This window comes from Anser anser (genome assembly GCF_964211835.1).
Source record: "Anser anser genome assembly, chromosome: 7".
NCBI lineage: Eukaryota > Metazoa > Chordata > Aves > Anseriformes > Anatidae > Anser > Anser anser.
The window spans coordinates 31,994,871-32,009,536 of NC_139727.1; the positions used below are offsets into that span (position 1 = coordinate 31,994,871).

Sequence of the window (14,666 nt, forward strand, 5' to 3'; positions counted from 1 at the left end):
GCTCTGCTGACTCACCCAGAACACGGAGTGACTGAATCTGTGACTTTTTGTCCATGACACATTGATCAGACGCTTTCTTGAGCATCCAGTGTTGCCAAAGCCAAGTCATTTTACAGGCCTCTAGCTGACAAATGCCACTTCAGGAAACTCCTTGATATGTCCCAGGGAGTTTCGTTACCTGGATATCTCTGATTGGTACAGCCCCATATGACAACTTTAAGGAGGCATTTTCTGTCAGTTACACCAGTTGCTTCTTGAAGTCCTGGGCATTAGCTACTTTAAAACATTAAGTATAACTAAATCATTAGATACAAGGATTGTGAGCATTTACCAAGTGTTTTTCAGGCAACTTTGTGTCTTGTTTTCCCTTCACTCCTCACACTCCTTGTGACTGCTGAGTCTGAGATGTTTTTTTGTTTCTGTCTGGACAAATAGAACCTGGGCAATTGAGCTGAATAACTTGCATCTCTGTGCTGATCCTAAAAATACTTGTGAAAATTAGAGAAAGAGGAGGCATGGTTCTGATGACTCCTTATACACATAGTTTGTAGCATAAATTTTGCATTCTGCATGAAAAGTAAATTTCATTGATGGAAAAACATGCAAACTGTAAAGCACAAGATTAAATATAAGAGTATTCTAGGAAAGTACATCCAATAACAATTCTGCAAAAGATCTTGTCATAAATGGAAGATCTCAAATTTCGAAATTTTATTGTATGCCACTTAAATATTTTGTCTAGAGAATTCAGGAAAGTGCATCTATCTATATACTCAAATGTAAAGTTAGGGATGATCTTGGATAACTTCACAAGTTTTCTATTTTGTGGAGGTTTTTTAACCTCCTTGGTTAAAAAAAGTGTCCTTTTGTGGAGGACAGACGGTGTTCTATCAATGCATAATAGCTTTACACTGAATACATGCAGATATTGTCTTATCAGCCTGGGAACTAATCTGTCTTCTGAAAGTCAAATGTCATCTTGAGATGACATGATGGCCAGTTCTTATCAGTTTAATCTTGTGAAAATTAGAAATATTTTCTCTTGAGCAAAATGTAAATGAGGTACTGTCTCTATAGTTTGGTTAAATGTACGTATGGGCTTTCCTGTCAGAAGAGTAAAATGCTTGAATGAAGAAAAATGCAAGACATAACTAGTGTTATTTGGAATAAATGAAGATGATGTGCAGTGCAACATACATGTATAATAACATCCATGAAAGAGGAATTCCCTAAACTCTCTCTTATTTTTTAAACCAAAGAGAACGGATAAAAGCTCTGCTACAGGAGCCAGAGAGGTTAACTGTGCTATAAAGGACTCTAAAAGATGCAATACTTTTTTAGGAAAGCCTTGAATTAAAATGTGTGTAAGGCAGACAAGATATCAACATCAACATCTTCCTCATCTTCCTTCTTTTCTCATTATTATTCTCCTTATTATTTTAAAAGGCTTTCTTAAATACCGTGCCGATTTGCCATTGCTAATATTAAAGCAGCTTTCAAAAGGTTTTCACTACAGCAAGGAAGTGCCATTATATGCCATTAAACAGTTTTGCATGCCACCAATTCTTTGGCCTCTGTAGTGCAATGGTATTAGTTAAGAACGGATGGAAGAGCTACCATCAGATAATTCAGTTTTAAATAAAAACAAACTTACAGTTTGAAAAAAAAATACATTTTGGATTGGGTTGTTTTTTTGTTTTGCTTTCTTTTTCCCTGCCAATGTAAAAAGAGAAGGCTTTTTTTAATGTTCTCTTGGAATGTAGCTAGAGATCTTCCAACTATTTGTGTATGTGTTTGTTTATTTTTAACGTTTCTTTTGCTTATTTTGTGTGTGTGTGTTTTTATTATCTTATTGCCATAAAAGTATGAGGTCGTCTTGCTTAGAGGACTTTGTCAAACCTCTGCGGTTCAACTTCCCCTTCCTAACTATCAGTACTGATTCTAGCTGCCAGGTAGAATCCTGCAGCAAGACAAGAAAGTTAGGATCAAACATCTAATAGTAAAAAGGAGAGAGCTACTTTTCTGTGAAAAGGGAGGAGAAGCCCCAAGTGTTAAATGTATCTTTATGAATAATAAAAGACCAATGTAAAGAATACATTTGTGCTTTATATTCCCTTCTAGCATGGGTAAGAACCTGGCTTTTTTATGAGCCTTTAAAAAATTATGACATTTTTTCTTCTGTTACTTGTGTCCAACTGGGCTAAACTGCTTTTCTGGAGCTTGAATTGTCTAGATGAATCAAGAAAAAAAATGAGGGGATGACCTCCCTGAAATATAATGCTCATCTTTGTTCCATCATGCTGCATAATTATAGAGCTCTGAGAGTCAGTGCAAGCCTTCCCACTGAATATGATATTACTAAGAGCTGTCTTGGTTGGTGTTACCCAGTCCCATCTTCTACGTGGTATTTCCTTAATACCTTTTACAAGAACAAGACAGAAATTTATACATAAAGGTTATGTGTCATTGATTGCAACTACTTATTTCGGTAATAAGCATTACATCTGGTAGCAAATATTTACAATATTAGGCTCCAAAACAGCAACTGGTTTTAATATTGCTGCTGTGCATATATTCAAGATAAAAACAGTGGCTTGTTATGGCGAAGGTGATTTCTTATTGAAAGACTGCCTGTTTTCTTGGCGGTGTTGCTGTTTCAGTGGATTTATAACACAGGATGCATGTCTTCTACAACAAAGTTTCTTTAGTAAGAAGTCAATGAGTCAGATAATCCTTTCAGTCTGATTTGATAATGAAGAGGAAAATATTCAACTTTCATAAGGAGAAGAATGTTTTATGTATGTATACACAGCTGTGTTTAAAAATAGTGGTCCCTGCTATTCGGTAACTGACAACTGTTAAACTATCCTTTATAGTATATTTTGATGTCACCCTTGTTTAGAGATCTCTAGAAAGTCCAAAGATGTCTCTCCTTCAGCTATCTGTAGCAAAAGAAGAAATAGGAGAGTAATTCTATACTTGCTATACACTATAGTTTATTATTTCTAGACTGCCTTTTGTGAGATACTAACACAACAATGGAAGAAAAAATATAATCCCTTTTAAAGAAAAATAGAAAATATTTTATTTTTAATATGAATTTCATTTTCTCCATAACCTTTCTTTTATTATCCCCCATTTCACTTTTCATTCAGTTGTAGTTTTACCTATTTTGCAAGATTTTTGAACTGTTGAACAAGTCAGCTAATGAAGTTAAGCTGTCAATGTAGTTTTCCTGTGTCCTATTAAACTACTAAAAACACTTTTTCCAGTGAGTGATCTTTACATGCAAAAATATATATTATACAGATGTGCACTTTGTGCATACTATACACATACCCTTGTCATTTACAGATTGTACATAAAGTATTTGGGCATCCACTCCACTGATGGCTGCTGTAAGGTCACAACAGGTTTTGTATTTAAAGGGCAGTATGGGCATATTTCTTTTACGCGGAATCAGTAAAATGACACTGTTCTGTATTACTGCTTTTTCTTTAAACTGGTGTCTTTGAAACACAGTGAAAGAAAGATGTTTGTTTTTCTTTTCATAAAGCATCAGGAACACAGCACATGGCTGTCCCTTCGTCCCTTGATGCATTCACTCATATACATAACCAATACACATACACACATCAATGGGAATTACAGATACCGATCTATAGAGCATCTACCTTCAACCTGTTGTTTGTAAAGCTTTTGCTCTTTATCCTGATTCATCTTTGTTGCCTCAGTGTCATATCTTCCACTGGTTTCATCTTTGTGGAAGTGAAGACCAGACAAAACATTTTCAAATTTCAGAGCTTCGGTGGCTTTCTCACGTGTGAGTTTGTTGCAGACTGAAACTGAAGTTGATTGAATCAAACAACAATAGAAATAGCTATTCTTTGTACAGAATTGAGTACATGTGACATTTGATTTTAATGGGACTCTTTTCTCCCCAGCTTAGAGAAACAGATGCAAACCTGGGGAAGAGCTCCAGGATTTTGACAGGGATGTTGCGAAGGTAAGGCCAAGGTAGGGACACTTCCACTCGTTCTTTTTTTCCCCTCTTTCCCTCTGTGCCTTTACTTTTAGTTCTAGTTCAGCCTCTGCATTTTGCTGACTTACCTGACTTTTTTACACAGGTTGCTATGTAGAATTTCTTCAAATGAATTCTGATAATGAAGCAGGCAGGGTTAGATAGAAGGCTTTATCACAGCTATGGAAAGAATTTTCTGTAGCCTGAGGGATTACCCCTTGTTCACTCATTTATCATCTTTGTTTCTTTGTATTTGGGGCTTTTCTGGTCTGTTCTAAAATTAAGCTTTTTGATGATGGTTTCCTGCATTCCTTATTCTCAGACATTTTCAGGATTTCAATGTTTTCAGGGGTTTTTACCTATTAGATTTTATGTGAGAAAGTTTGTAAATCTTTTGGGGCAGCATAAATTTGCTAACAGAGAGCAAATGATCAGTTCTGTCTGAATAGATTGAGCAGACACATTGTAAAATGTTCTGATTTTAGCATGTTTCTTCCATGTTTTTAATGTTGTGCAAGTTGTCCCTGGGATTAAAGTAAGATGATACAGAAAGGGAAAATTTGCAACATCCTAAAAATCTATGTGGGATTGAAGTGAGGGAGGTATCCACTGATTATTAGCCACTTTAAATTATATCAGTAGCTTCCCAGACAAATTTTTTGAGTTCGTGGCATCTCTGGATATGTGTTCTTTACCCGGTGAAGCAACACAAGCTTCTATGTCATATCCATGTTTCTGTACTCTTATTCAGCTTCCTGAAAAATAAAAGCATCACTCTAATAGGTGATGTTGGGTGCTATGAAAACACATTTTTCAAAGGAGCATATAGCATCCTCAGAAGAGTGCAGTATGAAATTGCCCTTCCCATGGGCTTTTACATGGCATGTTTACTTAACACAACTAGCTTTTAAAAAAAAAAAAAAAACTAAGTTTTAGGAGAATTTTTGATTTATCACTTGCCTTGAAAAACAGCAAAATGAGAATATAACTTGTTCTATAGCACAAGCTTATCTTTTCATGTCTCCTCAGAAAAATGGCTTTGTTAGTACCTTTTATGCTCAGTTGACAAAGGTTAAAATGACTGAACCTGATGCCTTCATTCCACAGATTTCTTACAATTCCAACTCCAAACTGTAACATATAAAATTCTCTGATTAAGAGTAATATGTAAATGACATGAGCTAAATTTAAAATCGATGGAGAAAGAAAGTGGCAATTGAAAGGGATGGTTCAGTGCCTGTAGACAATCTAAATAAAACACACACACAAAACAAAAAAAAAGGGGAAAGAAAGAAATAAAAGATACAACCAAACCCAAGTCTCCCCAGGAAGGACCCTGCGACATGAGCTGTAACGAATGTTCTGCATATGTCTCCATTTTGTCAAATCTCATTAAAGGGGTTTCTTGCTTTATGTCAATTGAGCTGTCCAAAAATCATTCATCATTTTAGTGTAAGAAAAAAATCATGCAGTTATTTAAATAATATCATATTAATGTTAAAGTTCAGCTGTCATTTAATAGTATGGCTTAATCAGACATAGCATTTAGGAAAAATAGTTTTTTCGGGCTTTACTTGGCTTTCAGGTTGGCAGATTCAAATAAGGATTTATGGGTTTCTGAACCAATGTATTCTTTCCATGTTTATGCTTGAGATACCTCAGCCTTTTTTGCAACACCCTGTAGTCTGTTATTTTCAATAAAAAAAGTATCTCCTCATATTGTGTTTGAATACATTTGCAAGTAATTTGGAGAAGCTGGAACAAAAACATATGCTGTAACCTTTGACTTTGTTTTGTGTTTGGGAATCACAGTTAGGAGTCCTAGTTTATAAGTGTTCCATAAGCCAAATGAAAAATGTGATCTCTCTGAAATATACTTGGGTTCATGTTTTCAGACAAAAGGATTATGCAGTTGGAACACCAAGATGGTGTGTTTCTGTGTGTCAAGAAAGCACTGGATTTCCTTTTTATTTAACGAAAATACTGAGTTGGGTCACCCATCTGGATGAAAGGCAGGTCAGGATTCAGGCTCAGTTCAGGTGAATTTGTCAAAAGAAATGCCTCAGCATATATGTAACTTGCAGTAGAAGATTCTCAGGATGTTTTGTAAAAACACTTAATAGACCCATGGTAAAATTAATTTGCTCTGTGACTATTTGACTAGAAGTCTAGCATTATCCCAGACTCAGCATCATCCCAGTGTTGTTTAGTCACAAGGATAATCATAAAGTATGAAACCCACGAAATCAGCACAAATTAGATAAATACAAGTGTAAAAAAAATAATTAATACAGATTGGCAGTTGTGTCCTAATTCTGCATACTTCAGTAAGTACCATACAATGTTTCACTTAATTATTGGAACCAATGAAGAAAAATGCTTGAGGACTATTCTTCACATCATTATCATACAGAAAAGGTAATGTTAAGCTGAACACTGCTCAACCTAGCTGTTGCTCCCACAATATGTGTTTTATGGTATGCTTGAAGTTGTGTGCCAGACTAACACTCTGTGCATTCAATTAATGCCAAACTGCTCCTATTTTTACTCTCTGGGAAAAGTTAAGGAGCATCTCTTCTGAGATGGCCAAACATATTAAGTGATTAGTTATTTAAATAAGTGGCATTCTTAATGAGGGCTAAAATACTCCCTTTGTACAACTGAAATTTCCTGGCATTGCATTTGTTCATAAAAAGTTATGGAGATGGGGAGTGAAAGTGGGGATAGGTTTTGCTAGTTGCCATAGGTCAATAAAGAAATCAGTGAGAGAATAGGGACAGATCTTCCTATCCCAGCTTCCTGCTTTAGCAACTTAAAGTAGCCAGGTTTATGTAATGGACTTTGTTATCTCCCAGTATTTTATGTGTATGGGTAAAGAGGTTTTTGTAACAAATCTTTCAAAATATTCTTTCTTTGAAATACTTGTAATATTATTTTTTCTTTTCTGTAAATAAACCTACTGAGATGCCTCTAAACTAGAATGTTACACTTACAGCAGGCACTTTGTTACTAGGATATCAGCATGTTGATAATGTCAAAACATTAATCATTTTCTTTTATGTGTATCCAGAGCTCTGGACATCCTGGCATTTTATGACTACTCTTTAAAGCAGTGAGACTATAACAGAAGCTCAGTGTTGTTTCAGTTATAGAATTTGTATGTAATAGATTTTAACATAAGGAAAGGCATCCTCTGTGGTCCTCTGCAATGTTGCCATCTCAGACATCTATCCTTTGGCCTCTACCCTGATGTGAATTAGGGAGTGCACGGTGTGTTAGAAAGAAGCAGAAAAGAATATGTTGTGAAAGATCTTCAGTTGTTTGTCCATATCCTAAGTCAATAGCCTAAAACAGCTTTTAAGAGAAGAATTTGGACAGTCTCCAAGACACACTCAGCTCACTTTCAGTGGGAAACAAACAAACCTAGAAGTAACCAGATATAAATTTCAGTAGATTTGAATCTTTATCACATTAGCAGATAAATTCTATGTAGCTCCCTCAAAATGGCAGAAAAATATTTTAGAAAAATATCTACTGCCCTCCACAACAATATTTGATTCTGTCTGGCTCAATAGGATTTTTTTATGCCCCAAATTCTCTTCAGATCTTCAAATTTCAGATCATCTCAGAAGATAACTTCTGAGTTATCAACGATTCTGTGAGAAACTCATGAATACCTTTGCTCTTATAAAAGGGACTTTTAAAAAATTATTTCAGATACGACAGAGAAAATTTCAGCTGATAAAAATGAAACAGTAAGTGTTTAACTCTCAGGTGATAAATGAGATGACTTGCCAACAGGTGCATGACCAATGTAGCCACAACCAAAAACAGGGAATGCCTCCCCCTCCAAACTAATTGTAGTCAAGCTCCTTCACACTTCTTTACAGGTATTCTAGCTTCTTGCATTATTTCTAGTCAAACTTCCGTGTACTTTTGAACTCCAAGGAAGTCCAGACCCCACAGTTATCATTCAGCATTTCATACAACCATACGACAGTTTGGAAAGGACCTGTAGAAGTCATCTAGTCCAACCTCCTGTTCAAAGCAAGTCTAACTAGAGCAGACTGCTCAGAGACTTGTCTAGTCAAGTGTTGAACACATCTAAGATTGGAGACACCAAAACCTCTCTTGGCAGTCAGGTCAAGCAGTAGTTGAAATAAGCAATTTTTCCAGGAATCAAATGGAAATTTCCCATCATCCAGCTTTTGTCCACTGCCTCTGGTCCTAAGCATGGGTGGTTCAAAACATAAGTGTTTTAGAATTGACCTTCAGAGGAAATTCTTTAAATAGAGTGTGGGATGCTCTGCCTCCAGCCATTGACTTGGTGGCATGGCCATTCAGCAGTTGGTGCACAAGAGATTTTATTTGCTTTCTCACACTCCTGGAGACTTGAAAAGTTAACTGTGGTCTGTTCTGCCTTCTTTCTTGACTAGGAAGCCCCCATTCCCATACATAGAAGAATATCAGCAGAGAAAGTCATCTCCTTGTTAAGACAAGCTGAAACCAATACCGAGTGTTATCACTTTCTTTTTCCCTATTTCACTACTGATCTCTGTTTCCATCCCCAGAAGTCCATAACAAAAAGATTTTCTTCTGAACTAAAGCTTATCTCAATATCAGTCATATCAGTCATACTGGGCCATGACTGTTGAATATGGAGCGAAGTTTAACATGCAGTTGGATTTGCCTTGTTTTCATGCTAATAGAGAAATTCCTCTTTCCAGCAGGAACTTTGCATATTTGGTCTCAAGCCAAAAGAAGTTTGAGTAGAAATTGTTTCAGCAACTCTTTGGTACATAAATGTATTTCTATTTTTACTTCAAGATGTATTTCTACACTGAAAAATGATTGAATGGTAAATCCTTTTGCAACATGTCTGCTCCATGTTAAATATTTACAGCTGCAGCTGTTTACTTCAGTAATTTAGACCTTGATTCAGGAAAATATTTAAGCATATGGTTAACTTAAACCAGAGAAGCAATTCTCTTAGCTTAAGGGACACTGAATAAGGGGGGAGTGAGTAGCAGAACAATTCTGTGTCATCTCTTGGGGCAACACTGCATTTACAGTGCCCCTTGCTCAAGGCCTATTACAGAGCAACACTGTCCATAATATTTCTGTTGTTAAATTGGAACCATAAAATATACATAGGGTATGTTGGTGCTTACTGTCAGTGAAAGGACTTTTTTTTCTTTTTTTACTTTCCTGACTTTTAACCATTTAATATAGTTATTATATTATTATACGTTTGTACTTTAGTATGTAACTATTTTTTATCAGTTATGAAGTGTTAAATATTTTCAGAAGGAAAATGTTAAGCTTTATGGTACTGTTAATCATAAGGTAGTCTTTGGATAAGGAACATACAGCTTATTATTCCACAGTAAATCTTGGCATTAATTAGTACCTGGTCATTTTTTGCTTTGTCTCTTACTTTAAAAAGAAACCTTGTTTCTTTGCTGAAGTGATGGACAAAACATCTGGAAAACGTAAATGTAGTGTCAGCAAAATTCCCGAGGGTAAGCATTCTTCATTATTAGTAGTCTGAACAAAATGCATGAAATGTACCTCTAGGTCTGAATAGCAAGAATTTTAAAATAGTATGGGACACTGTGGGTTCCTTGTTCTCAGTGTAGATAGAACATGTTCATATATAAGTAAGACGCATGTTTGGTGTTTAATAATCAAGAGTCATTTTCTTTATCTTGATCATCTTTCTTGGATAGAATTCTATATGTAGTTTCCAAAATGTTTTTGAAAAATCAAACTCTATTTTCATTCAGTGTTAGAAATACTTTCAGTTCATGCACCCTAGAAAATGCAGCAGTCCTTTAAGCTGCTCCATAACCATGATAGCTACGGCAAGCAGTGTACCTGGAGAATTCCAAGCCTTATACTGAAGGTACTGAATGTCTGTAGAACAGGACCAACCTCAACACTGCAAACATGTAGCTACAATTAGTTTAATGCCACTTTATCCTTTGCAAACCTTCAGCTCCAACAACCTAAGTGTTACAGAGTTAAGTTTACTTTAGACCTTGAAAAAGAAAAGGAGCATAATGATTGATCTTCACATTTTAATAACTTCAGTGAATAGGATAAAATAAAGTCTGTGCTTTAATCTCCGTATACCTAGGCAAAGTCTTAGAAGGATATGTCCTTCATTGAATGAGATAGAAGCATTTATATTTTAGCCTTGTTTTATTTTTCAGATTGTTGGGAAATTTTATCCATGTGTCAAGCTGCCTACACTAAGTCCATTATGAGCGAGGCTCTCAGCATTCTTCAGACAATATTTCCAATTCCCTTTTTTCATTTCTTTTTTAGATGTACAATGGCCTTTGTTCTACCCTCCCCATTCCCTCTTTTCTATCATCTGGAATTACTATCTCATTTGCTCCCCCCCCTTCTGTCCAGCTGAACAGCTGGAAAGAACATTATCTTCAGCACAGTTGTGTTTCTGCAGGAAAGCAGAGTCCCAGTGGATAATTAACGCAGCTAGTCCTAGACTGCATATACCAAGAATGTAAAGCATCATAATAGGTTAAATATCATGTAACCCTTTGTGATTGTTCTTTGTATTGAGATACGCTGACTATCATTAAGCAGCTAGAGCCTAAAAAGGTTTGCAGTACTTTGTGTCATGAGTGAAACAAAAAGCATTTCATAGTCAGCATTGACATGTCTGAACCACAATAGATGTCCCATGACATGCTTTCATGAGAAGACATGTCTCATATCAGCATAATCAGTGCAGTGCTTTCTTGCAGTAGTTACAAGCAGTTTCCAGATGGATGAGTTATCTCTGACATGATATTCAGGAATAGTGAAAGTGGTGAAAATATTTTGAATGTGATCAGATCGTTTATGTGAAGCAGGGAACCTGTTAGCAAAAACTGACACTGGTAATTGCTGAAATAATTGGAGACAACTCTTCAGAAATCAATAAAGTCAAACTTCTTAAAGCCAATAGTAAATTAAGGATCACGTTGTTCTTAAGATGACTCACACTACAGCTGTTACAAAACAATATACGCCAGATTTTACACATTCCATTTACTGAGTGTTTAAGCCATAAATTTCGAACTGTACTGTTTTCTGATCACAGGTCTTCATGATATTTTGCTACATGGGTCATTTCACTTTAACCCCAAATTTGCCAAAAAAAAAGAAAAAGAAATAGAATCATCTTGGAAGTGATCTCTGAAAAGTTCATCCCTTTTTGTTAAGACAGAACTGACTATCCCTGTTTCAACCCTGACAGATATTCGTCTGGCCTGTTCTCCACTGATGAACATTCCTCACCTCCTCAGTCAAACTATTCCAAGGTTTCCCTGATGTTTGGCCCAAATCTATCTTCTTGGGTAGGCAGGCAGAGAGCTTTCACATACTGGTGTATTTGAGATTTCTGCACTCTTGCATGGCCTTGCATGTCAAGGCCCATGACTTCTGCTATGGAAAGACTTTTCTGCTGAGCTTTTCAAGAATTAAAGAATGTAAATAATAGTGTACAAAATTAAATTATAGTTTCAAGTTCTCATCAAGTCAAGCCTCCTGATGTGTTTCAGGAATGCAAAAATGGAATTGGAAGGTATTCTAAAAAGTAAATCCTAGAAGCCTAGCTTCTCCAAACAGTAGCTTCGTGCATAGGTATCAGTGAGCTTTGCAAATACAGACTCCAAAATTAAATCATTCTCATGATGTTGTGTATCTGGATGAAAACTAGAGTGTGTGCTAAACTGAATAAAAGTAACATTTGAAACTTAAACAAGATTGACAAAATACAGAGGTTTAACATTATGTGGCACTTCTAAACGTTTTAAGAAAAAGGCAGTAATGTTGTCAAACAAACGTCAGAGGTTTTGTTTAACTTATTTCTCCCCTCTTGCCCATACACACGCCAGTGTTTCAGACTGATCTGGTATTTGGAGACAAATGATGGGAATGGGAATTGTTTTGCCTACCTAGCCTTCTGGCAGTTCTCTGCAAGAACCTTTGTTAGTCTTTATCAGGTAAAGAAGCTCTTTTCTGCATTCTGCGTATGATTTCCAGAAGCACTTGACACTTTTCTTCCTGCACTTGACTGAAATTGTTGTCTTTTATTAAAAGAAAAAATAGTCCATCTTTCCAGTATGATTCTTGTCACACACCAAGGAATTAGTCTTTCAGAAAACAATGAAGTCATCAAACTAATCAGTTTGATGTCAGTTTGAAATTGTGATGAAAAAGTGAGATCAGAATCTTGTCCTTATTAGCTAATCTTTTAGATTAGATCATTCTCAATCCATTTTATACTCATAGTACTCATACTATCTAGTTTTGGCTATCTTCAGGAGACATGAGAGATTAAATGACTGAAAACTGCAACAAAGGAAAACTCAGGATTTGCTGAGTACAATTTTTGTACTATAATTGTACTGCAAAATTCAGAACCTGAATTTACCAGTCACACATGTGAACAGTTTGGTCGCCTGTAGCCTCATTACTAAATGAGGTTTTTTTTTGTTGTTGTTTGTTTGAGCAGTTTATTGGGGTGGGGGTTGTTTGTTGTTGTTGTTGTAGTTTTACAAAGGAGGCCATAAATGATGACTGTGAGAAATCAACACCAAAGGAATAAGAGGATTACTTAGAGTTTGTTGCAGATAAATTAGCACTGCTGGTGGACGAGACCAAAACTGAGGGAGAATTTACGTCCTTGTGTGGCATGTAATTATGTTGTATTGGACCCTTAAAACTCTTCAGAAGAAATGTTCACACATCAATAACCTGCTGAGCATCTGCCTAAAGAATAACAAAGTTATGAATTGGAAAGTGTGCTCTTACAATGAGAGATTGTTAACTCTGCTTGCTGGTAGGAAGGATGAAAATTTGCTAATTTTTGCTGGCTCTTATATTTTAACTAATATTAAAACTATACCATATTTAACTAATATGGAAGATTTGAAAAAGGCAAAGGAAGGCCAGTACAGAAATTGAGTGAAATGAAAAGGACAGAGAAAAAAAAATATCATAAACAGTGAGATTTATGTTCTCTACAAAGTTTGTGTAGTTCTAAGACAATTCATTAAAAATCACTGAAATTGTTTCAGACATATCTAGAATAATATAAACAAAAGAGAGACTCTTCCTGCTTCCTCCAGACAAACCTATACATTTTTAGTTACTAATACTCCTTCTGTTTTATATTCGGTATTATAATTCACCTTTTAAGATCAGTTTATTAATTGTTTTCTTCAAAGGCTTGAAAAATTATTCAAGCAATCTAAATAGTTTAAATAAATCTAATAGCTATAATTTATTAGAATTATTTTATTAATTTAGTCTATCTGCTGCTGGAAATTTCATGAGGTGGTCTCTTGAAAGATATGTGTTCAAAATGACATGGGACAAAGGATTTCTGTAAGGGAGGGTTTGATTCCTCTACTATAGTGTTTTGTACATAAGCGTGTTTGGATTTTTTTGCTAGTTTACTTCAAATGTTGCCCAACTGCATGTTCTTAAGAACCATGGCTGTACACAATTGCGTATGCAAGAGGTATTAGTACTTTCCAGTTTAAAAACATAACAGAAGAGTTTTTCACTGACCTGAATGCCTTCTGCAAATAGTAACGTTTTTCCATGAGTGTTAACATGGCTTAGCTTGCAGGATCTCACTATGTAGCATTTATTACCCAGGAACTTTTGTTTAGCTTGGACTTTGCTATATTAACTAAGTGGTAACCCAGAAGGTTTGTGTAACATTTGCAAGTTAGAGCAAAGTCTTCACCTTGTCCCGTTCAGAAGATCTGCTGATAGTTTAAGATTACAACAGTAACAGATAATTTTTCTTCTTGAATAAAAATTGCTTCAAATATTATTTTTGCACCAACTGCCTGCCTTCCCCTGATAGGAAAAAAAAAAGGGGGGGGGGGGGGGAACAAACAAACCTTTATGTTTCTAAGACATGATTTTTGTGGTTGCATATAATGCATGTAAATAAGGAGTTGTTTGAGAAATGTGGTTCTAAGTGTGCCCGGTCTTGCATAGGTGGGAAGCATATGGTCTACTTTATCCATGCAGAGAAACTTCCTTGCCGCTTTCTGTCACTGCTGTGTTTTTTCAAATGCAGTTTTCTGTGTGAATGGCACACACGTGTAGGTTGTGAAGGTAACATTCTTTCAGTACGGCCTTAAAGCTAATTACTCTTGGTGGCAGTGGGGCTTTGTACCTCATTTGTGAACAGCTATTTATACTACTACGCCAGTACAAAGCAATGTTTCACGTTACCAGTTTACCAGACTATTACACCATTGTGTTTTAATCCACTGTAGGTGGATGGAGAATATGAGCCATCTGTTTTATTTAATGATATAATCAGTAAACAATATATGCACTTTACACATTTGGTCATTAAAGATGCCCATATTGTTGGACCCTGTATTTACATTGTAAATTGGTGTATTCACACATCAGCTCTTTCTGGTTTAAAAGGCTTGCTGTGTTCGTAAGATGGTACAAAGCAAGCTCAGTAACTGCTCAAACCCAGCGCAGGTGGTCGAGCTAGTTGCCACACAGATCAAAAGTCAAACAACTGTGAATCTTCCTTTGAAATGGCATTTAGAGAGACAAAGTGGGTCTTATCTTCACAAACAAGAAAGAGTTA

General features: G+C 35.9%; 1 protein-coding gene across 4 annotated transcripts in view; it reads left to right on the forward strand.

The window, feature by feature from the left end:
• Positions 1–14,666, forward strand: part of VTI1A (vesicle transport through interaction with t-SNAREs 1A) — a 284,643-nt gene that overhangs the window by 180,004 nt on the left and 89,973 nt on the right. For 2 of the 4 annotated variants that reach the window (XM_083844102.1, XM_083844104.1), the window contains one exon: positions 3,945–4,017. In XM_083844102.1, coding sequence (XP_083700228.1) covers positions 3,945–4,010 — 66 coding nt within the window. In that variant the 3' untranslated portion in view covers positions 4,011–4,017. The remainder of the gene's footprint in view (positions 1–3,944; positions 4,018–14,666) is intronic. The other 2 variants (XM_083844100.1, XM_083844101.1) reach the window with 1 other exon arrangement.